The sequence below is a fragment of the Eumetopias jubatus genome, unplaced genomic scaffold (genome assembly GCF_037043125.1).
Source record: "Eumetopias jubatus isolate StellerSeaLion01/CBP00866 unplaced genomic scaffold, mEumJub1_p1.0 scaffold_13, whole genome shotgun sequence".
Lineage (NCBI taxonomy): Eukaryota > Metazoa > Chordata > Mammalia > Carnivora > Otariidae > Eumetopias > Eumetopias jubatus.
Genome location: NW_028274819.1, coordinates 70,173,120 through 70,199,061, shown reverse-complemented (window position 1 = coordinate 70,199,061; position 25,942 = coordinate 70,173,120). Strand labels below are relative to the sequence as shown.

Sequence of the window (25,942 nt, the reverse complement as noted above, 5' to 3'; positions counted from 1 at the left end):
GGTTTTACAATTACCATAGATTTAGTATAAAACTCCTAGAGGTTAGAAGATTATAAAAATCAGTGTTAGATGCCATCCCTCATAGGATGAGAGATTACTCAAGGTAGTTGTGTTAGCAATTTCAAATGCCTGGTTCTATAAATCCTGTGATCCTGGACCTTTTGAGACCAGCTCACATTAAGACTTTGTTTCAGTGATTGGTATTTATATGGAAGACTTCCTTTAAAAAAATTAATAAAACATCCAAGTGCCTTCTAATAGTATTTGAGTCCTGTTTTTACCATCAGACCATAAGCTTTCTGACACTCATACATCCTGGTATCCCCAGAGCCAACTCAGTGCTGAACATAAAGCCTTCAATAAACTTAGTTGAATGGATGAGCTACAGCACGTGCACATCCCCCCACACACACACACAGACAAATTGTGTTTAATATGAAATAAAAGAACAAGAATAAAGAATTGAAAATATTAGGGAAGACATAATTTAAATTTGTAGTTATAAAAGTTCTCTTTGAAGATGTGAAAATTAGTTGAGGCCTAAATGATAAACAGAAATAGCTAGCTAAGAGTGGTGAGAAGGGCATTTCTGGTTGAGGGAAAAGCACATATAAGGTCTGTATATGGGTAAGCAAATGGGAAAATCAGAAAGGTAGCAGGAACTAGATCATATATAACCTTATAGAACATGGTCACAATTTGAGTGTTTGGTTTGAAGTATAATGAGAAACCATTGCCGGGAGTGTAGTAGAAAACCCAACATGATTGGATGTATGTTTTCAAAAATATATTATGGTAACTGTACAGGAGAATAATTTGGAGAGGGATGGAATGTAGGAGAAGGGACACAGGTTGGGTGGTTACTGCAGGTTGCTACTGCAGGCAGGAGTTCTTGGCGTCCTAGACTAAGTAGTGCATTGGAAGATTTGAGATACACTTTTGAAGTAGAAATAATAGGGCATTTGGCTGCAGTAGATATTATGTAAGGGTACCAAATTTTCTGCCTTGAAGACTGAAGAAATAAATGCATTATTTGATAAAGATCAATAGTTTGGTTTTAGACAAGATCAGTTGTCTTGGTGATTTTCAAGTATGGATTAATTAATTCACCAAATGAAGTATGAATTAGTTTAACAAGCTCCTCAGTTTGAGCAAGAAAATGTAATAGGAACTGGAAATACAAAATATAGTCAAAGTTTTCAAGAAACTTATAATCTAGTGGGATAAAAGCATATAAACAGTAATGACACAGTGTACTAAGTGCTGCGGGTAGTTAAGGAAAGAACAAAGTATTATGGAAGAATGAAGGAGGGCATCCTTAACATGGAGAATTCAAGAAAGTTTAATCTTGAGACATAATCTTCAGCTCACTTTTAAAAAAGTGAAGAAGTTCATATTAGAAAGAGTGTGCAACATCAAGGCTTTGAATGACACCACATTTCTCCTCAATGCCTCAACCAAAATGAAGTGAGCCATCTTAGACGCTTCTCTATGCCTGGCCACCCATATCCAGTCACTTGTCAAGCCTAGCTCTTTGAATTGCTAAATGTTCTTATTCCTTCCACTCCTCTCTATTTGTACAACTCTTCCCTAGACTAGGTTCTCATCATCTCACATTTGAACATTGTGGTAATTTCCCAGTGTATTTCCCTATTCCCAAATGTATGCCACATACCTCTAAGTCTACTTTTCATCTTGCTGCTGGATATGTATCCAAAATACAATTTTGTCCCTTTTGCTTCAATGCCCAACACTTGCCAGGGTTTTCGTATCTCTACTGGATATAGTCCAAGTTCTTCAACATGGCACACAAAATTCCCTCTCATCCCCGCCCTCCTAGAATTAAATCTTTCTAGTTTCAATCACTACCACTTGACAACTCTCATTTTACCTTCTAGCATCAAGGGGTGTTTATAATACATTATCTACACACAATGCCATTTTATTCCTCCATGTCCATACCTGTGTTATCTTCTCTGCTTGGAAGGCACTTACTCCTCTTTACTTGAGTAACTCTGACTCATCCTTTCTTACTCCGTTCAAATGTGACCTTCTCTATGAAATCTTTGTTGAGGTACTCAGACTGAGAAGCTCCTTATTCTGTATTTCTAAAGCAAATTCTGCTTCCCTCTTTACATCAGTTTTCAAACTGTATTTTAATGGCCTTTATCTTCCTCTCCTACTGAATCATTAGTTTCTCAAGGATGTAACTCTATCTAAATCATATTTGCATTCCCAGCATCTGACATGATGCCTGGCACAGAGCAGGTACTCATTCTCTGTATGTCAACCAGCAGGTAAATTATGGGGAGTGTAAGAAATGAAGATGAAAGTATGTATTAGGGCCATCCTGTGAAGACAGCCTTTAACTAAAGAGTTTGGACTTTATCCTGTAGACAGTGTAGGGCCAGTGGAGGTTTTCAAGCAGAAGAATGAAATACTTTTCCTTTGGCTACATGCAAACATGTGAGTGGGCATGTATGTGGGAGTAGGGGAGGAGAAGTGGTGACAATAAATGCCAAACTTAGAAAGGTCTTCCCATTGATATTATGTGAAGTTTAACCTTTAATTGAGATCTACGGCATTTTTCCAAGGAGCCTATAGCTGTTTGCAACCCTATCTCACTGACTCTGATTCAAACTAACAGATCACTTGGGGCTGCTCTCTAGCCAGAAGATTGTTCTGATGGCTTTAGCTCTTCCAAAGCCACCACAGAGATGCCTGGGGCTAGGTTCAGGGAATATATTTTTTTTAAGTCTTCCTTTCACCCACTTGGCTTATAGTTACCCTACTGCAACCCTATAACATGACAGCTCAGGTCCCCTCCTCTGGGTCAGTGCCCTCACTGAGATAATAGATAACAACTACCACATACATTATGCTTTCTACATGTCAGGAACTGTTTGAAGCATCTTACAAATATTAATTTATTTAATCCCAACACAATTCTGTAAGAATGGTAGCATGGTCAAGAGATCTGGGCCTACTATCAGGTGAATAATTGTTTAGAAAAACAACTAGAGGTAGCAATCAACTGACATTAATGTCTACCTATATATTTATCCATATATCTGTATATTTGTATATATTCATATGATAGATGACTGAAATGAAGATGACTCACTGGTAGGAAAAGATGTTTGTGAGTGCTGGGATTGTGGGTGACTTTTTCATACACATATATACATATGTGTGTGTAAACATATATGCATATAATATTGGATTATGTTATGAGAACATATTTCCATCAATAAGGCTATTAAAATAAATTTTAAGCTAGCCATATTCTTAATAGCTATCATAAATTGGCAGGAACCAGGAATTAAGAGAGAAAGAGAATCTGGTATGGAAACCAGGAAGAAGAAAAAAAAGGAGATTTAAAAATGGAGGATGAGGGAGGACAGAACACAGACAATGTCCCTAATCCAACTTATTTTCATTGAGACAGCAAGTCATTATTCTTTGTCTAACACTCTTCAGATGTCTATGTTAGCAGGGAATAAGATAATTGGGATCCCTGCCCTCAAAGAGATGATCATCCTAAATATTGATGGAGAATAGTGAGATGTTGAGTGTTAGAGCACCCAAGGGCATAGGATCCTATATCAGTGGAAGCAACTTAGATGAGTTTTAAGTTTGCTTCTTCCATGAACACTGGACATGCAAGAATTAAAGGAAAGGTGGAAGTTGACCAAACTAAAATGAGAGAGAAGAGTGTTTGGAGCATAGAATATAAGAACTGAGGAGGAACAGAGATTTTGGGGTAGAGGGAATAAGACAGACAAGCTAAGCAGAAGCCAACTCTTGGAGGGCTTTGTCAGCCATGGTAAATATTTTGAAGTTTATTCTAAGGGAAATTAAAAATCATTATTGAATCATTTAGTCATTTGTTCGACAAATATATACCTCTGCCCCAGGCAATGTTCTAAGGGCTGAAAATATCTCCATGACTAAAACATAAAATTTTCTGCCTTTATGATGTTTACATTCTAGTGGAAAAAATAGTTTGGAACAAGGCAATTACCATCTCCACTAATGTCCAAAAACTGAATAAGGAAGTTAACACATCATGGTGGACTGCTCTATAAATATCATTCAAATAGTCACAATGTAAAGAGTGAATATTGTTTAAAAACATGATTTTAGAACAGTGGTTTCATCTGGAGAGAGAGAAGGGAGGGAGTCAGATGGGAGTTACAAAAGAGGTTTCAATTTTTTCCATAAGCTGTGTGTGTGTAATTTGAAACAATTATGGCAAAATATCGTGATTTGTTAAGTCTGGATTTTTTATGTTTGTTCTGTAATTCCCTGAATGTTTACAATCTTTAGAACTTAAAATATTTCATACTATTTGAGCTATTCATATATTGAATACTGAAAGATACAATTTAAAAATGAAGATTAAAGTGGGGATTTTAAAAGGAGGATAAGAGAAAAACCACAGTAATGAAATTTTGCAAATCACAATGTGAATCTATGGTTTGGACTATGATGATGTGGTGGGGAAAAAAGATCAACAGAAAGATCTGATTAGGAATTAAAAACAAAAGAAGGTAATTGTTTCCCTGAGAGAAGAGTGCCAATGCAGTCTGGTTTGATCAAGGAAGGAGGGAAAACTAGTGTAAAGCAACAATTGGGGTTCAGTATTCAGAGAATTCCTTAAAATCTTCTGCCAAGACAACTTTTTCATTGCACACCATTCCCCACCAGATAAATGCAAAAACTGTCCTAGAAAGAATCTTTAATTTGTTTCTCTCAAAGAATTTGGGATTGGTTAAAAGTAACAGATCTTTGGCTCCTCTGTCTAAAGCCAAAGCCACGGGAAACCCTTTCAGGTGGATCTGCCAAGTCTGGCAACCTTCAAACAAACTAATTGAAAGGAAAAAGCAAAAACAAAATGACTTTCCAGAAAGTAACTCAATGAGAAGCTTTATGACAGGAATTTATAACGATTTCCTGCTTTTCACTTATAAGGAAATGTATCCTATTTATTTTCAACGCAGAGCTGTAAAATAGAAGGAAGGCAGGGCATATCAACATTTTAATGTCAATAGGAACATTCTTTTGGAAGTTTCTTTGGTTCCCTGAGTTACCTAATTGGTTCGGAGATGGGAACCTTTGTATCTTCATTAAGGGAGAAAAGGAGAAGAGAGTCAAATAAAAGGGAGTTGGTGGGAACCTGGGAGGGATTGGAGGATGAGCTCCAAGGGGACTAACTACTCAAGATTTATAACTCTGGCATTTCAGCTACTCTCTTCTTAAAATAATTACTTCATTTGTGTTCCTCAGTTTGTCCCCTTTCCTTGGGACTTTTTTTTGCCTTTTAATAAATAAGTACATTTTTAAAAATATAGGGAAGATTGATTTTCATTACCAATAATTACAACTATCTTAAGCATTATCCTTTTGAATCCTACAAGGTAGATATTGCTATTTTATAATTGAATTAATTAAGACCAAGAAGATTCTGTGAACTGTTCAAACTAGTGACTAATTGACAAAACTAGTGGAAAATCAAGCCTAAGTACTGTGATTTTACTGTTTTATGCTACATCACCTTCCTTTCTCCACCATCACATTTTGGAGTCCCATATTATCCAGAAATTATAGAAAAGAAAAAAATTCAGCTTTCAAGCTGGTCACGTTAATTATCTCAAAATTGCTGTGATATTTTCATTTCAAATGTGCTTAAAATATGCTGCCTGTTTGTTACAATTTAATTTGGATGAGGAAAGGGGTAAAAAAATCCTTGCCATGTATTAAATATTATTTGCTTCTGATTCTCTAGGAGAGATCTGTTATGAGTTTAGCTGAGAAATTGGTTTATTTTTATCATTATGATTATAATAAATAGTTCCTGTTAATATTAAACACAGAACAGGTTTTCATAAATGGTGACCTCTAATTTCTTGGCTTCTAGGTTAGGTAGTAATTTGAATAGGAACATATGTTATACCAGCTGGTTATTCTATCATTCATTTAACAGAAGTTCTTTTATCAAGTTTCTACAGTGTTGTCAACAGTGCAAAGTACTATTGATAGAGATGTAAATGGAAGGTGCCTAAATTTCCATTTATATAGAATCAAATGTCCTTTTTTAAAAATATTTTATTTATTTATTTGACAGAGAGAGACACAGCAAGAGAGGGAACACAAGCAGGGGGAGTGGGAGAGGGAGAAGCAGGCCTCCCGCTGAGCAGGGAGCCCGATGCAGGGCTCGATCCCAGGACCCCGGGACCATGACCTGAGCCAAAGGCAGAAGCTTAAGAACTGAGCCACCCAGGTGCCCCTAGAATCAAACGTCCTTAACAGAAGAGGGTTGACCTGCTTCTCTGTCTCCCACTCCCCCTGCTTGTGTTCCCTTTCTCACTGTCTCTCTCTCTGTCAAAAAATAAAAACTAAAAAAAAAAGAAGTAATTGCATTAAGAGATAACCTATGACATATGCTATAAAGGAACTATAATGCCGGGTTCACCAGTGCCACATTATAGTAGTCGTGAGCAAATAGTTCGAAGTAGGTGCAAACATAACACTGGGAATGGGACACACAGTGGTCATGGAGACACAGATCCTACCCTCAAGTATCCCAGGGCTGGGCAGACAAATGTACTAATAAAAAGGCCATTTTAATGTAATATATTAAGTATGCCCAGCATATAGGAGAAATTGATTTAATGTCCATCCACTGAAAGAATATAAGAGAGAAGAGGAAATAAGAGAATAAATGAATAAACAAAGGAAAGAAACCAAGGAGGAAGGAAAGGGACACCTGGGTGGCTCAGTCGTTAAACGTCGGCCTTTGGCTCAGGTCATGATCCCAGGGTTCTGGGATCAAAACTGCATCGGGCTCCCTGCTCGGCAGGAAGCCTGCTTCTCTCTCTCCTGCTCCCCTTGCTTGTATTCCAGCTCTCACTATCTCTCTTCCTGTCAAATAAACCAATAAAATCTTAAAAAAAAAAGGAGAAAGGAAAGTGTTAGGATTAGAGTAAATAATGATTACTAAAGGAGCATTGAGAAGAGAAAATTAACCAGGTCTTGGCAGTTTGGTGGTACCTTCTGGAAGGAAGTGGAATCAACGAATGTGGAATGAGAAGTTAACCAGGTAAAAGGGAGAGGAATTTTCAAACAGAAAGAAAAGACGCTAAGGAATGTTACATGTCATATCTCGGAATGTATGTTTCTGAAAATATTTTTTCCAATATCAAAAGCTATTCAGGGGCAAGTGAAGCACTGTTTCACATTCACCTCTCTAACAAAGCTGATATTATGGGAACTACCCTCTTCTTTCTTTTTTTTAAAGACTTTATTTATTTATTTATTTGAGAGAGAGCACACTCATGAGTCAAAGGCAGACCTTAACCAACTGAGCCACCTAGATGCCTGGGGACTATCCTTTTCTAAAGACCAAACATCATAATGGTGACCAGGTGTAAGCGACTACTTTGTTTAACAATGGAATTCCCAGGTCGCTAAACACTTTCTAGATTTTCCTTAAGTTTGCTACGTAAACACCAGTACAATCTGAGGAAGGTGAATTTATGACAAATGTAGTTTAAAAAATGCAGATGAGAATTTTGGCTGTGTGCATGACATGTCTGCAACAATTCATCTTTATTATCTTCCAATAGCATAGTGGTTTAAATCAAGAGGCTTCAGAGTCAGACATATCCATGTTCAAATCTATACTCTGCCAGTGATTCACTGTGTGACTTCATGTAAATAAATTTCCTTCTCTGAACTTCAACTTCTTACATTAAATGAAGGTAATAGTAGTAACTAGTTCAAAGAATTATTGGAGAGATGAAATAGTGTACAAGGAGTTAGTACCTGTTAACAATTCAATTATATTATCAGTCTAGTGTTAATAAAGTTTAAAAAATATACAGTGATAAGAAATGAATATAGAGATTGATTGATTGAAGATGGATGAATGAGAAAATCTGGAAAAAGTTCCAACCTCTCTCTATTGAGTGTCTTCCACATTTGACAGTAAGATCCTTTAAATCAATGACTATCTAGCCCAGTGCATGGCACAGAATAGGAATTGTTGAACTATTGTGAACATTGTTGAACTATTATGAACATTTCTTTTAAGGTCACTCAGATTATCTTCTTAGGCCTTCTGATTCTAAATGAATGGATTATGCAAGTTAACAATGATCTGGAAACCCCAGAAAAGTAGTCATGAGCCATAACAATACTAATAAGGCATTTTGGGCTTGAACTCATGACCGAGACCAAGACATGAGAGATCAAGAGTCAGATGCTCAACCAACTGAGTTACCCAGGCACCGCCTCCCCCCTTTTATAAACCACTCTGTGTAATCAAGGGTTTTCTGGTTTCATTGAAGGCATCATTATCCACTTCTGCTATTTTTCTCAATCACAAGAGGAAAAAGATTTTTTTAATCTTCCCCAAAGGGACCTAGCATCTATTGCCTTCAGTACTTTTACATTTATATCCAGCTTTGTGTTTGAAATAAAGCTAAGGATAAAGTTTTGTAGTATCTCAGGGCTAAGTCTTTTCTATCTACATTTGCTTCACTGGTGACCTTACCCAGTCTCATGTTATTGTTCTCAGTTATACATTGAAGAAATTTCTGAATTTAAATATATAGCCCAGACATCTCATCTAATCTCCAAACTTGAATATTCAACTGCCTACCTGACATATTTATTTGAATGTCTCAAATTCTACATTTCCAAAGATGCAAACCAGGTCTTTACCTTCCTGATCTCCAAAGCTGCTATATTTCACCAGATGGCAAATCCATTCTTTCAGTAGCTCAAGCCAATAACTTTAGAATCATCTTCTGATTCCTCTCATATGCTTTAATCAGTCAATCAGGAAATCCCACTGACTCTTCAAAGAGAATTCTACCACTTCTCACTACCTCCACTATAAGATCCCTGGTCCTAGTAATCATCATTAATTACCTTTACTACTGAAACAAGCTCCTAAATAGTCTCCCTGATTCTACTCTTACCCCTACCTACAGCTACTTCTTAACACCCCAGGCAGAGATAACTTTTTGGAAAGTAAGCCAGATCATGTTACTCCATTGTCTAATAAACTACGATGGTTTCCTATCTTATTCAAAGTCCTTACAAATTTATGTTCTGTATAATCTGGTCCTTTGTTAGATCTCTAGAGTACTTTCCCTTCACTTCATCTTCCCCTCCCTCTAACACATTTGTCCTTCTTTAGTTCTGTTAAAACACCTAGAAGGCTCTTGTCCTAGGGTCATTGCCCTAGGTGTTCTCTGCTGGAATGCTCCACCCCAGACACATATACTATTATCCTTCCTTCCTCCAAGTCCTTGCTCAAATGTCTACCCTGGGCAACTTGTCTATCAGTTGTCCCTCCTTACCCTCTTCTACCTCCTATTTTCTCCATTTCATATATAACTTTCATTCTATTATGTTGTTTATGTATTAATTTATTTTTACTGATTTTATGCATATTGTCAATATCCCTAAGCCAAAGTAGGTTTTTTTCCTTTTCTTGCCTGTTTTGTTCACCTTGGAATATCAAGTTCCTAGAACAAAGAAGATAATAAATATTTGCTGAAGAAATAAATTACAGAATAGAAGGAAACAAATCTCCATGTAGAGAGTGCCTGTCACCCATTGTAATAGGTGCTAAATAATCCTCTTTATCCTCCAGAAAGATTGGAATCATTATCTCCATTTTACAGAAAACTGAGGTTGTAAGTGTAAAATATCTGTGCTTGTGGTCACACAGTAAGTAACAGAAATAAGGTTCAAGCCTTACTGTAAAACTCTTAGCTTTTTCCTTGATATGATGCCATAGGCAATATGGAAATAAGCATGAATCGCTGGATTTCTCCTGAAGGATCTCTAAAATGCAATGAAAAATTGTGTGCAGTGGTCTTTTTCAAATAGTGAGCTTGATGAAGCTGTTTTAGTTAATGCTCTAAAGAACAATGGTTTTTTTAAAGTGAAATTCCAGGGCTCAGGCATCGAAAAATTATAAAATGCCTTCTTACTCTTCCAATTTCTCAATTTTCATTAACTGATAAATTTGTTTATCCCACCAGAGAAGTCAAAAAGATGATATATTTACAAACATAACACCATTTGTGCCAGGAAAAATGAAATTGCTAAAAGGGCCTCTCTCAGTGGAACTTCTCAAAACAAGTCTCAAAGAGAACATAAGCCAATTTTCATCTCGCCAGAAACCATGGAATGAGAAATGTGTGCTGTATTCCTCACAGTGATAAATTTGTGGTCTGGCTAAAAACAATGTCCTCGTGGTCAAAAACCACTCTGATATAACCAGACTAAAGAAAATAATGTGGTTTCATTGAGTTCAGTTCTTGTTAAATATAGCTTACCCAAAATAAACTATCACATTTCCCCCCAATAACATAAAACATTATAACACAGTGCCTACCACTACATTATCTAACCCACTTGGAAAATGCTTCATAAACAGTGGTATATTATATGAGTAATATGAAACAGAAAGATGTCTCCTACTTGCCACCTCTTAAAAATCACATTAAGTGAAAAATTCTGAGAGGATATGTGCTGCCTTGTACTTACAAACAATTTAAGACAATATAATACCATTTACTTGGGGTTGTGTATATATAAAAGGCGAGAAAGATGAAATAGGCCTGGCTTTCCCCCAGAAGAACATAGGACAATCTAATAAAACACACAGGCAAATTAGCAGTTGTTGAGTCACTACCATTTTAGGCATACACTTTTCTTTTTCCTCCTTTTCTCACTTCATAATTATCACGCCACTCTTCAAGTCTCATGTTATTTTATGTGGTCCTCGGTCTAATCCTTGAGATGTAGGCAGGAAAGTATTATTTTCCTTCCTAAAGCTTTTATTGACTTCCCATTTGAACCTTCAGCAGTAATTGCCAGAAATATAATGCTTTTATGACATTCTATCATGAAGCTGTAGAGATAGGCCTCTGTACATCTGACTTCTGCCTTTCACCCTTTTCTTCACATTTCTTCTGTTTTCCACATCTGTTCTTCTCCTACTGTGGTTCCCTCCAGATGCTCTCCACATCCAATCTTACCTCAGTTCTCTTCATTAAAAATGCATGAAGTAATGGTGCCTACCTAGTAGAATGTGGGGTTTTGAAGAAGATATAAGTGCCTAGAAGAGTAAAGACCCTGAGTGTTTGACCAAGCCACCATTTTAAAGGAATAAATGATTGTCTTTGTATCATCATGGTATGGGCCAAGTGCCTTGAATGGAATGGGTGCTTGCTAATGTGCGCTCAACTGAGAAGTAAGTGGCATGCTCTAGTTGAGCTAGGTGAACATTTTTATTCTCTTTAATGGTAAGACGAGACATTAATTTTGGTCCTTATGCATTTATATATGGGTGGGGTCTCTTCTTGCATTTTCTTCTTATAGTAAACATGAGCATTTTAGTTAATAACATATATACCAGTGGCTCAATTAAGAAATACTTAAATATTATGACACTTAAAATTCAGGAATTAGTCAGTTTGGGAACAGAAACAAGAGGTAAAATCTATGGCAGAATATACATGAGATTTTGCAATCAGCCTTAGTTAAGGTAATGTAAACCCAGGCCTTAGAACACTCTTCTTATGTCTCCAAGGTCAAAAAAAATAATGAAGACCATGTGACAGGGTCTGTGGGAACACAGAAGGAATACTGTGGGGCCTGTAAAAGCTCTGAGTCATAAAATTAGAAAGCCTCTGAACATTTCGATGGAAGACCAGCCACACAGGAGGAAAATGCCTTTTAGTATGTAGACTATTTGAAAAAATATTATAAGAGTCTGACTAAAACCAGAGAAAGGGGTCTGGCAAGCCATAATTTCAATAGAAAGAGATATAAATTAATTGTAAAACACTCATTAGAGCTGAAAATATCTATGTAAAACTTTATTTGAGAGTCTGTCAGTTTTAAAGGGATGACTGTAGTGTTTTATTCTAGTAAAACACAAAAATAGTTTTAAGCCTTTTATAGACTCAGTCCCGAGAAATTGCTTCACTCATGCTTTACAGGTAATCAGTCTTTAATTTCTCTTATGTGAATTCTTATTCAAGGGTTTTCTCAAGATCAAATGTCTTGTTATAGGGAAGAGAAAGGGATGGAATTCTGCATTATTTCTGTTTCATGTGCAGGAAAATTGAGACACAAATAGAGTAAAAGCCTCATATTCACAGGAAATAGTTGCATGCAAGGTGAAAATGAAGTGCCTGTCTCCTGATTCTTCAGTAGTCCCTCCTCTTCTTTAATGTAATCAAGCATTCATTCAACTGTTTTCCTCCCTGTTGTGTGTCAAGCACAGTACAAAAGCAAAGGCATGGCCCTGCTCTCAAATTGTTCACAGTCCACTGGGTAAGACAGACACTGCAAACTCACCGTGAGCATGAAGGTTGTGCTATTGTGTGCAAAACAGTGTGGTGTGAGCGTGGTGATAGGCCCAGGCCCAGAGGCTGACCACCTGGGAGGGACCTGTGCTTTGGGCTCAGGAGATCAGAAAAGCCATAGCCATGCTCAGAGGATCTGGCAAATGAAAGAGGAAGGGGGAGTTGGCTAGTGAAAAGGGAGAGGGGAAAGGTAAAAATGGCTCAAAAGTATTCCAGTCAGCACATTTTACTACTGAAATTCCTATGCTGTGTTTTTCCTCCCTTCTTCATCTGCAGTATGCCTGGAAGCCATATTTTTCAAAGCTGTTCCCTACAAATGTGCATCTGTGATAATCCTTCCCCTTACTACCCTGCAGTTCCATTAAACCATCCTTTATGCTTTAATTATGAAATAAATCTTTGCATACAATTTCAAACTCCCCTATAAAATGTAACCAATAAAAAAAGAACAAAAAATGAAAACTAAATAAAAGCTACAGCCCTGAGTTGTCACCTCTCTGAAGGGATTTTATTAAGGGAATCTAAAACACAAATATTTAATTAACCATGAAGGGCATGATATAGGCTGGGTCCAATGATAAGTGGATGGCTGTGAGTCCCCTGTGTGGCAATCTTAGAAATGTCCCACAATTAATCCTTGTTCTAGTCACCTGTGGGGATCCAGTGCCCATTCAAGAAAATGTCTACACTAAAAAACTTTAGGAACACAAAAGCAACAATTGGTGTCTCTGGCCCAGCAACTCAGGACATATGTGCCAGGTTGAGGACATTGCTGATGAGTGTCAACCAATGAGATTTTCTCAGGAAGGGGGCATGGCCTTCTGTTAGGATAACAAATATCAAATATGTATGCTACCACTGGCCCCTCCTAGCCCATGGGCAGACACTGTTAATCATTCATGATTCGCTTTCCTACTAAGTAGACTCAAGACCCCTTTCAAAGTGGCACTTGATCCGTTTGCCTCTCCTGATACAGCATCAATCAGTCAATCAGTCAAAAATCCCACAGGATTTTAATCTCAGCCCCAATAAGTTAGCATATCAAACTTTATACTGCTCCTCTGTAAAACAGAATTAATGATACTTATCTTACTTGTTGATTATGAAGATTACTAAAATACCTAGGATAATACCTGACATATAGTAGGCACTCAATAAATGTTAGTTTCCTCCTTTTTGTAATGCTTCAATAAGCAGGAATGAGGTAGCTTCCTATTGAGGCAGTTTCAGATAAAACTTATCCAACATTTTGGATACAGACTAAATCAGGGAGTAATCATGGTATGTTTTGTTTTATGATAATGTAATAGTAAAAATCAATTAAGTCTGGAATAAGCTTTTGCCAATGAGGACTTTTTTTTCCTGTTCTAAAGTAAAACATGTTGCAATTAGCAGCCTTTTTGAGAAGAGTGAATCTGAACTTCCTAGTTAAATGGCACTTGTTAAAGAATGACTTCTGTCTACTGCCCTTCTTTTTCCTCTACCCATGCTTCCCAGATCCATGAATTACTCAGAGTGAGATTAATCAGTCAATCATAAAACATTTTTGCCATCATTGCCAAGTTAGTACCAGGAATATTTCTAATGTGAAACAGGTCACCTCTAGGCAGAAGTAAGCTTTTGAGGTTCTTACTTAGTTTTGCTCTCTCTGGTTACCAGAATCTTTACTCTAAAATTCAGGTGTAATGTACTGAATTCAGACTTCTATCTATAATGGTAACTAAGAATTCTGTAACTTGGAATTTCTTAAAGTCAACAAAATGTTTGCTGAGAATGACTTGATCCATACCCCAGGATGAAAATTATAAACTTTGACTGTATGGTATATATACTAATTTGTTAATTGCTATGTTAATATGAGTAAGGCACTGTGCTCAGTACTAGGGATCCATTTATGAGCAAAAGAGACAAATTCCCTAACATCAGAGTGTTATATAGTCAAGGAAGGAGGATAGACCTTAACAATATACTCACCCTCTCTTTCTCTCTCTCATACACACAAAATAGGTGATGTTATAGTAAATGCTACAAAGAAAAATATGGTACCTAAATATCACACACACACACACACACACACACAGAGAGAGAGAGAGAGAGAGAGAGAGACACCACTTCCAATTCTTCTGAACCACGGAAGTGATAAAGAAAAAAGAAACTTTAGCTCAGGCTATGTGAAGAGATTATTTTCAGGGATATGGACAATTCAGAAAGAATTCTGAGTTTGCATTCCTCTGATAGCTCAACATCCTAGAAATTAAAATCTAGACAAGTAAAGACAGGAGTAAAGACAGACAAATGGTCTATGGATAGAACAGACTGAAAGCCAGCATGATGTTTGTCACTAGTCAACACCTTGTACTCTGAGCAGATCTATTGCTCAGGTATCAAAGTATAGTCCCACAATGGCCCCATATTGGTTTTCGGTTTTGTACACCTGAAATGGCCTGATCAGCAGCTGGGAACACATACATCTGATTCTCAGAGATTCGCAGCAACCTTCCCTTCCTCCCAAAATACGGAATTTGTTAAGGATTTCCTGCCTAGCTGACTTATAGAATATCAGGTATCCATCCTAGGGTCTTTGACTCGTCATTCCTTCTGCCTAAAAAGACATCTGGAACAGGACTTGAAAAATGCAATAGTCTAGGAACTATTAACCACAGGAATATTAATCCTGTAAGACTAATACCCAAACGATAAGCATGAGTACCAGTTATTACTGAGCAGTCATATTGTTTTTAGGTGTCCAGGAAATCAGTGGACCATCCATTCTCCTGTTAGAGGTATGGAAAACACATTGGTGGAATCACAGGATGAGTGTGGATAATATAGTTTTGGCAGTTCACTTTCCCTTAAAAAAAAAATCTCTTTTATTTTCAATATTTATCACTTCAAGCTATGAAAGCATAGATTATACTAGAGAACAGTAGAATAAGGATCAAGCATGAAAGAGGAGGAAAATGAGAAATGGGTAGCTATTTAAATAGATGTTATCAGAAAATAGGTCTTGGTTTTTTAGTCTACTGATCATCTGCATTTCTAGAAAGAGCTGCAATGTTGTGTACCTTCTGTGAAACTCTAATATGCTTGCTAGGAGGGAACTTCATTGACATTATCAAGATTCTTTAATCTAAAACATAACATATGCTCAATTGATTAAATTTATTCTAAATCTATAAAATATATATACTCTATTCTTATTTAACTTCTATATACCCTTCCAGTATGTAGTAACTGACCAGTACACTAAGAGTACTTCCAGTAACCTACCGTACTTCCAGTAACTTACCATTATACTAAGAAGGAGACAGGGATTAAAAAACAAACAAACATTAAGGGAGAAAATGCCCAGTAATTCACGGAAGGAAATAAAGAAGGATTTGGGGGGAATAACAGGGCATTCAGATGTTTGTAAACCAAGGCACAGAGCAGAGGTAGTAGTCAATGAGAATTTAAATTTATATCATAATAAGATTAACATTATTCCAAGATTTGGAAGAATATGTTCCGTGATAGGAATACAACAATGGAAGGAAACCACCTTGTTCAAAAGAAATCTAATAGCAGTAAGGGGGGAAAGAAATCAGAGAAAGGTATACCACCAGAAGAGATATCTGCACACCTGAAGCTCACAACTTTTTGCCAGCCCTCTGGGCAAGGGTTTAAAAAAGAAAAGAAAAGAAAAGTTGTAATGATATTGTTGGAGAAGGATATGGTGGGCCATCCACTTGACCACTTCCCTTTGGCTGCTGATACACTTCTTTCCTTCTAGCTGGTCTACCTTGTCTTCCCTGACATACACTCTTCCTCTGCCATTCCTTAATATTGGTGTTAAGCCAGACTTCTAAGCTCTGCTCTCTATCTGTGAATTTCCTCATTAATTATATTTATTTATATGTCTCTTATTTCCTCCTGATTCCTAAAGCTATAACTGCCACCCTGATATCTCTTCTAAACCTCTGCTTCCACCTACTCAGTAACTCATAGACATTTCAAATACAATATGTCCAAATTGGAACTAGATATCATCCCCATAAAATGTGACCTTTTTCTTCCTACAGCCCTCATCTTAGTTATTTTATTAGCATTGCTATCAACTTGGTTAGAAGTCCCTCTCCTAATGCTTCTGTCTACCTCATAATTTCTTTCAATTCCAGCTCTAAAATGTCTTTCCCAGATCAATGTTTTCTTCAGTACAATGACTTAGTTTTGCTCCACCATCCCAGGACTATCCTCTTGTGATAGCCTTCTGACCAATTTATTCACCTCCAGTCTCCACTTGCCATCCTGACCTCCTGCCTTTCTGATCTATCTTCCCCCACCACTAATCTTGGCCTTGAGACAATATAGTTCAAAGTCTTAGCTACAGTGTGGATGATCACACCTTGGAAGTATCAAAGAAGACATTCACATACTGGATAAGAAGTGAGTCTGATAGTCCAACATTGGGCTGCCAACCAAGGATCAGTTGTATAGTCATTAAGCTTACTTATTCAAAATAAGATTCCTTTGTCCTGATTCAAAATGCACTGATTCAAAATCTCCTGAGTTAGACCCTTGGATTGTATTTTTGTAGATGCCACAAGTGATTGCAATGCACATCTGTTTTTGGAAACTCTAAGAACTTAATCAATTATAAGATTCAGTGATTATAGCAGTCTAATCAGAATCCAGTTTGTTATTCCAAGAGAATAGTTACAAAAGTATTTTCTGCAATGGCAGCATCATTAAACTAAACATAAAGCCTTTTGAGTGGTTCACATTAAATGAAAAAACATACATTTGAACGTATAAGTTCTGGCAAATTTGTGACAATAATCACATCACATTAGAGGCATGCCTCATGCACATTTCTTCCAACAAATATATGTAATGGCGTTTTCTTTAGTTTCACACATGATGTTAATGGGTTACGTAGGAAGAGTTCAAGAATATATTTGATGTAAAAATAGTGGTGAGTGCGGTCATATGCAAAACATTTAGGATTAGGGTGCTAATTACATCTGGATAAAAGCAATTAAGATTTAGCAAAACAGCATAGAAAAAGGAGTAAAACGAAAGACTTTAAAGTAAACATTTATACATTTTTTTCAGCTGATTCTTTTTAGCTAATGAAAGGATTCCCACTTCATGTACCACATAACCTGTTTCCTATGTCAGTAAGTTACTGTGGGTATTAGCAGCTCATGACTTACGAGGGGAAACAGTCCCCATTAGAATTAACTACAGTAGATAATAAATTTCATTGTCACATCACTGTTCTAAATAAAAGTTATGGAAGAATAGAGATAGGAATGATTGATTAATCCCTATTTTCCTATTGTAAAATAGTCTCTACAAGGAGCAAATTTATAAATATGAAGCTAAACCCCCTGGTATACTAAAATTTCAGAGTCTGCATTCCAACATATAAGCCTCATATGTGAACACTGTTGCCTAAAAATAAGGATACAGCTATCTTCATTAGCAGTGAGATATGTGTTTATTTATAATTAATAACATTATATAAAATAACAGTCTCATATTTAATCTGGGCGATCCATATTTTTTTAAGTTAAAAGCACCTTGTTCCAATATTAAATACACAAGGGTTTTGTTTATTTATTTTTGTTTTGTTTTAGGGAGAGAGAGAGAGCAAGCAGGGGAAAGGGGCAGAGAGAGAGGGGGAGAGAGAAAATCTTAAGCAGGCTCCATGCCTAGCTTGGAGCCCAATGCAGAGCTCAATCTCATGACCTTGAGATCATGACCTGAGCCGAAATCAAGAGTCAGATACTTAACCAACTTGGCCACCCAGGGGCCTCTAAACACACAGATTTTTAAAAATAAGACTGCATTTTCCCATAGAAACAACTCTGTAAAGTGTGCTGAAGATCCTAGGCTAACTCACAAATCCCATTAAACCCATAATGAATTTAACAATAAACTAATGGTACTATTTGAAGTCTGAGATCTTGAACAGAGACTGGCAGGCAGAAATAAGGGACAGAGAATATTTCCTTTCCTTTTTACAAAAGCTGCCCTTAGACATATTTTGAAAGAACCACATGCTTCTATGCTATCATTACTTATTGTTGTCTCCCTTACCTCCAAGTAACTTTGGTATTCAAAGCCTCTTAACTCCAACACCCTTGATTGTGGAATATGGGAATTTAATAGGAAAATCTTATACCTGTATCAGGATTTGGTTTGGCTACATATAACGGGGTGGGTAAAGTAGCTTAAACAAGGCAAATATGATGTCCATCGTCTAGAGCTAGTCAGTGATTCCATGGTTAACAGGGATTCTCTTCCAAAACTCAGAACACATTTTCTGTCCTTAAAATTACCTTATATTCCAAGATAACTGCTGGAGCTCTAGCCACCATCTTTATATTACAGGCAGGAGAAGGAGAAAGCCACAAAGGGCAAAAAGTGTATTCTCCACTATGAGTCATTTTTCTATAAGGAGTTCCCTGCTTACATCTTTCTGGCTAAAACCTAGTCACATAGCACCTCTGACTGCAAAGGTTGCTGGAAAATGTAGGGTAGCTGCACCCTTTACCAGCCCCAAATGAAATTAGAGATCTGTTGCTGATATAAAGGGGAGAATGGATATTTGCAAGCAATTAGTTATCTCTGCCTTGTTCCTCAAATATCCAATGCTCCAGATTGTTTAACTCCTTTCCTGTTCACTCAATACAGTTTCTTTATTTCTATGTTTCTGTTAAATATAACAAATGCTACTTTACACACACACACACACACACACACACACACACACACACACACACATACACGACCCTTCTAGAGTAGTGGTTCTCAAATTTGGCTGCATGTTTAGAATCACTTGGAGTGTCTGTTAAAAATCCTGATGTCCAGACCAGTTAAATCAGAAACTCTGACAGTGAGACCCAGGCCACAGTATTTTTTTAAATGTCTCTGGGTAATTCCAGTGTGCAGCCAAGTCTGAGAATCACTATCATAAAGAAATGTGAAAAGAAGGTACATAACCCAAATGATGCCAAGTTTTGTCATTTTCTTCTGATGTGTAATGAAGTGATATAAAAACCTGCAAGCCATGAGTCAAGAATAATTTTTGGAGTGTTGGCCACTTCCCACACAGACCAATTGTTTGCCTTTGGGGTCACTTTTCCTCTGCTGCCCCTCCCTTTTTTATAAAGTGTCTTCTCTTCTGTAACATTGGAACCATACAATTCTCTGAAAATCCTAACTTTTCTATACAGTGGATTCAAGGACAGCATAGATGGATCCAATGTTGGTCATCCTGATGTCTTCACCTCTCAAGGAGCCCCACACCCACTTAAACTCTTTATATTGCTTCAAATAATATTCAAATCTGTCCACACCTTTATCTCATCCCAGATCCACACAGCAACCAAAAGAATGTTTAAAATAGGTCTGACCATGTCTTTCCTCTCCTGTATATAGATCCCTCCAATGATTTCCTATTGGTCTAGGCCTCTCTGTCCTGCAAGATCCCTTCCTGCCTACCTCCCAGGCTTATCTAGGCCACTCATCCCACCTGTACGGTGGCCTCCTTTCATGCCTCCAGTGCCCCCTAGCTCTTTCCTTACAATTAATCTCCATGTGCCGAACCTAATGGATGCCCAAACTCATCAAACCAACACTTCCATTTGCTCAATCCTGTTGAAGGAGGCTTTGATTGCTCCCACAGACTACATTAGGAACCATGCTGTCCTTCTTAATGGCCCTTATCACAGCTGTAAGTAATTATTTAGAAGCACACCCTCCCCAGTTATTTCTTAGGAGAGCAGGGAGCAAGGTCTTCACCATTTTGTTTTCAGAACCTAGAACAGCTCCTATCGCAGGGTATGTGATATTATAAAAATATATATATTATGAATGAATATATGAAGAACAGAGTAGCATAAGATACCGAGATTAGAAAGGTAGACTGGAGTCAAAGTGAAAGGGTCATAAGCAGCTCCTTGTAACTTAGGCAGTTTACTTAGGTGGACCCAAGTAAATGTTCCTTCCCTTTTTTTCTGATATGTGTTTGTGTCTCTGCAGGTTGTGACTTGATCCCAGTACAGTATCTCCGCTGGGGTGACCCTGAGCCCATTGCAGCTGTGGTGTTTGCCTGCCTCGGCCTGCTGGCCACCCTGTTTGTCACTGCAGTCTTCATCATTTATCGTGATACACCAGTAGTCAAGTCCTCCAGCAGGGAACTCTGCTATATCATTCTTGCTGGCATCTGCCTGGGTTACTTATGTACCTTCTGCCTCATTGCAAAGCCCAAACAGATTTATTGCTACCTTCAGAGAATTGGTATTGGTCTTTCCCCAGCCATGAGCTACTCAGCCCTTGTGACCAAGACCAATCGTATTGCAAGGATCCTGGCCGGCAGCAAGAAGAAGATCTGTACCAAAAAGCCCAGATTCATGAGTGCCTGTGCCCAGCTGGTGATTGCTTTCATTCTTATATGCATTCAGTTGGGCATCATCATTGCCCTCTTTATAATGGAGCCTCCTGATATAATGCACGACTACCCAAGCATTCGAGAAGTCTACCTGATCTGTAATACCACCAACCTAGGTGTTGTCACTCCTCTTGGATACAATGGCTTGCTGATTTTGAGCTGTACCTTCTATGCTTTCAAGACCAGAAATGTTCCAGCTAACTTCAATGAAGCCAAGTATATCGCCTTCACAATGTACACCACCTGCATTATATGGCTGGCCTTTGTGCCAATCTACTTTGGCAGCAACTACAAAATCATCACCATGTGTTTCTCAGTCAGTCTCAGTGCCACAGTGGCACTGGGCTGCATGTTTGTGCCGAAGGTGTACATCATCCTGGCCAAACCAGAGAGAAATGTGCGCAGCGCCTTCACCACATCTACCGTGGTGCGCATGCATGTGGGGGATGGCAAGTCATCCTCAGCAGCGAGCAGATCCAGCAGCCTGGTCAACCTGTGGAAGAGGAGGGGCTCCTCTGGGGAAACCCTAAGGTAAAAGTTTTGGGGGAGATTGTGGGGCACTGGCCCCTATAGCTGAAGCAATGGTGTTTGCTTCCTGGGTCTTTTAAATGGGAAATATATGAGTGAATTAAACTCTGGGAGGCAGGGTGTGGGGAAAGGGGCCTTGGGTATTCTCATTGAATGGGTTTTGTGGGGTTAATTGGATGTGGCCCCAGTTACTTATGCCAAAGCCAGAGACAGAGAAGTTGGGATTAAAAAAAAAAAAAGCAGAGTTTCAGCAGAAAGGAAATGAGGTCCAAAAGGGCAGGGAGAGCACAGTTAAGTCATTAAGCCAAGGCAAGGACCTCCAGGTCCTGAGGAGACAGAAATACGTTGTGGACCAAATTCTAATTCACCAGAACAGAGTAGAGAAGGTTATTGTTAACACAGAAGATTAAACTGAGCACAGAGTGCCACAAGCCTTATGTATCTGGCTGTGCTGTGTGCCTGAACTTTTCCAAGCTCAGAAGAGCCCTTTGACTGCCCATCCCATAGAGATATGCAAATGTAGACTCCATGTTTTAGTTCCTAGTGGGCAACCTGAACTCTTTGGGAAATGTCTAAGTATCCGAATGAGGCAAAAGTGACCTTGCATATAATCTTCCACAACCACTAGCCAGTTTCCTGTTTTCTCTGTTGCCCACAGTCCCATCCTCCCTTCAAGTTTAGTATCTCAGGTGGTACTTACGGGTCAAGTCCCAACTGAAAAGAATCTGGAGCCATCAGCCAATGATTCCCCCACCATGAGGGACTTTTATGTGGTAAATACTTCCTAAGGCATTTCAGAAGGCGATGAGATATTTTTTTTTTTTTTTAGCCAATTGAGATCTGTATCTTTAATAAACATCTAGAGAATACTGGTAGCATAGATTGCTATATTCCATGCTATCCCAGAGACCTATGGTTCCTTTAAAATCTGTTTAAATATGACAAGCTTTAAGAACTTGAAGTGTAACCTATCATCCCAAATAGCTGCTCAGACTTATGCTAGTAGCAAGTCTGGCTAGTAACCACTTTCTCCTTCCCTGCTTCTCGGGGGAAGAGAAGACTGTGGCCTCTGTGAGGGGCAGATGTAAAATTAGTGCAACTAATAACTTCCCAACATGGGGGCAATGAGATCATCTTATCGGTGGCTTGGGAACAAATTTGGAGGTATTAAAAAGGCTACATAGATTGTTCCTGGGAATAAGGACTCCCTCAATTTAAAAAGTACCTATCAGAAGAGCTAGTCAGGATATCATCTGCTTACTTCACAGAGATTTTATAATTTTCATAAAGCCTGATAAATAAATGAAAGATAAACATCTTTCAAATGGAAGATAAATAGCTAAATATTATTGCTTGAACAATTCTCTTATGCCATAATTTAGCCTGCATGGAAAGTCCCACCTTTCTATCAGCCCTAATTCTTCAAATCCTGAATAATAGTGATGGTAAAGATACTGTTTCTTCTGAGGATTGAAAAGCACTCATAATGTACTTAATCACATCGCTTAATTCATTTGTGTTATTAACTTGTATCCTTGCCTCTTTTAATTTTTTTTCTAATTCCTGTATGCCTCTCATCTCTTTCCATGTACACTGAGCAAGGTATTTAACTAAATTGTAAATCTTGGGGCAAATAACTGTGTCTTCTATTTCTTCAATAAATCGTGGCAATGTCATGGTCTATCCACAGAAGACCTTTCATCTCTCTAAACTGCCAGAATATCTTCCATATGCTTTCCTGACTCCTCTCTAGAATATTTTTTTTCTGAAACTTCTGCAAGATCAGACTTTTATTTTGTCTAAGAAGATTTATTTTCCAGACTTCTCTTTTACCAAACTCTCTCTTCAAATAAAACCTTCCAAGGCATCCTGATAGGTAATACAAACAGGCTGTGAGAGGGGTGGAATTGTGAGCCTGTGCTGAAGCACCTCAAACACTCCCTTCAGACAGGCTCCTTAGACAGTGTGGAGTGATGGGGAAAAGCACTGACTTTGTAGCCAGCTTCTCCTGAGTCTGACCTGTGGTGCTGCCATTCTTTTCTCTGAGCCTGAGTTTCTTCATCTGCCAAACTGAGATCATATCATCTGCCTCAGAGGGCTGTAAACAGTGAAAGAAACAATATATGCATAAAGTCCAGGTACACAGTAGATACCTTACTGAACGTGTCAGAGTATAGAGTCAGGCAGCTCTGGGATTGAATATTGGCAGCATCACCTACCAGCTGTGGAACCATAGGCACATCACTTAACCTCTCTATGCCTTGCTTTCCTCCTCTGATGAATGGACATAATGAAACACAGCCTTCATACAGAGTTGTAAGACTAAATGAGTAAAAACATGTAAAGTATTTTTTTATTATGTTAGTCACCATATAGTACATCATTATTTTTGATATAGTGTTCCATGATTCATTGTTTGTGTATAACACCCAGTGCTCCATGCAATATGTGCCCTCCTTAATACCCATCACCGGGCTAACCCATCACCACACACCCCTCGCCTCTGAAACCCTCGGTTTGTTTCTCAGAGTCCATAGTCTCTCATGGTTCATCTACCATGAGAGAATACATGTAAAGTATATGCCATGCAATAAGCACTTCATAAGTGTGTGTTTGTTGTTATTTTTAACTACATTAACAATTGTCAGTCTTCTTCCACCCTTGAAAGTCTCTGTGTCAGGAATGCAACCAGGATGATCCTAATAACAGAGAGAGCATCATAAAACGCAGTATAGGTCTATAGGCACATTGATTACACAGCCTGACCTTTCCAGAGCATCTCCATTTGGACATGGTCTAGTTCCTTGCCAGATTATAGAACATACCCTTTGTCCTAATTTAAGCAAGGTGAGCTCCTTAGGAGTGGGATCCTTGTCTCCCTTGTCATCACTGTGCCTCCAGTGTCTGGAAGTACCAAGAAGGGTGCTTGATGCATAGAAGACAAGATAATCTTTGGTATATTTATTGAGCAAATAAATTTGGGAAGGTAGGAATGTGGGGGTATATCTTGCTTGTGTTCAGATGTGCATACTACTATCCTCTAGTGGTTCTACTACCTTTCATAACATGAACCCTACTGTGATCTCTATTACAAGTATCACCTGCACTCCCGTGGTCCTCAGTTTCTGCTCAAGAATCAGGTCATCAATCCCATCCATTGATCTCATGTTTTTCTATAATTCTAACATACCTCTAGTAACATTAGGTTACTATTTTCAACTATTTCCTCTCTACTTTAGTAAATAAGGGGCAACATAAATAACAAAATTTACTGATAGTGCCAATAGGAAACAGAAATTCTCAGGATTCTTGGCAATATTTTAACTTGTTTTCCCTACAGAGCCATGTAGTCCTTGATGAATGGATTTTGCGGTCAGTACGTTTGGGTATTAGAATATCAAAGGTAGTGAGGAGGGACCTTTGGCACTTGTTGAATTTCCTGTACTTAGTTCTGGCAAATGCTGGTCTATTATGGCTGAGACAGGCTATAGTCTGATTATATAGTGACTTCTTTTTTGCTGGAACCTACTTTTGATATGGAGAAGAAAGACCAGAAAAAGCTATAATACCCTTGCTTCACATACATCCCCTACCAGCCACCCTCTTTTAGCTATAATCCTACAACATAATTTAGATCCAAACTAAAATTATTTTCCTCTAGGTCTCCCATGAGCTCTCACACTAAGTATTTCTTTTCTGTGATCCAACATCAAGATGTTCAGAATGTTAATATGGTATTTATCACATTGTAAGATATAACTGGTTATATATGGATTTATCTTCCCTTTTAGTTTATAAAGTCCAGTGTGTATCACATTATCTATCTCTAGGACTTAAATAATGGGGAAAGACGTGAACTTGGATGCTTCTAATACTTTCACATTTTATTCTAAATTACCTTCATTAGTTGGGCTTCTCAGGCTTGAATTCTGTAATATGCCAATGAGCCCATCTATTGGGATTTACAGGGAGCTTAAATAGTTAACTTAGATCTCTGACTGTAGGGGCGCCTGGGTGGCTCAGTTGGTTAAGCGGCTGCCTTCGGCTCAGGTCATGATCCTGGAGTCCTGGGCAGGGAGCCCCGCATCGGACTCCCTGCTCAGCAGGGAGTCTGCTTCTCCCTCTGATCCTCTTCCCTCTCATGCTCTCTATCTCTCATTCTCTCTCTCTCTCAAATAAATAAATAAAATCTTTAATAAAAAAAAAAAGATCTCTGACTGTAGGTCTTTGGAGAGAAGCAGCTGCTATGCTAGGCCCAGCCTGGTTCTGCTTTCTTCCATCTGTTACATGGAGAGGCAAGCTACTATAAACCCAGACTGGGTCTGGGCCCTGTTTGAAAAGGCATCTCATGGCAGACAGCTAGGGCTTCATTTTAAAGATGACATGAATTGCATACGTTAGAATGAAAGTAATACCTCTTGAGGTTATAGTGACTGTGTTTCCAAAAGTTAGGACACACTCTTGGAGCAGTGGATGTAGAGACAGTAGATGCAAATATAGCAAACTAGTGTATAGTTCTGGCTCTGGAGCCACACCTGGATTCAAATCTAGCAGTGTAAATTTGAACAAGGTACAC

At 38.2% G+C, this 25,942-nt stretch overlaps 1 protein-coding gene across 3 annotated transcripts in view; it reads left to right on the top strand.

Annotated features, from left to right (window-relative positions):
• Nucleotides 1–25,942, top strand: part of GRM5 (glutamate metabotropic receptor 5) — a 573,056-nt gene that overhangs the window by 500,204 nt on the left and 46,910 nt on the right. For all 3 annotated transcript variants that reach the window (XM_088017413.1, XM_088017412.1, XM_028091712.2), the window contains exon 7: nt 20,430–21,369. In XM_088017413.1, coding sequence (XP_087873539.1) covers nt 20,430–21,369 — 940 coding nt within the window. The remainder of the gene's footprint in view (nt 1–20,429; nt 21,370–25,942) is intronic.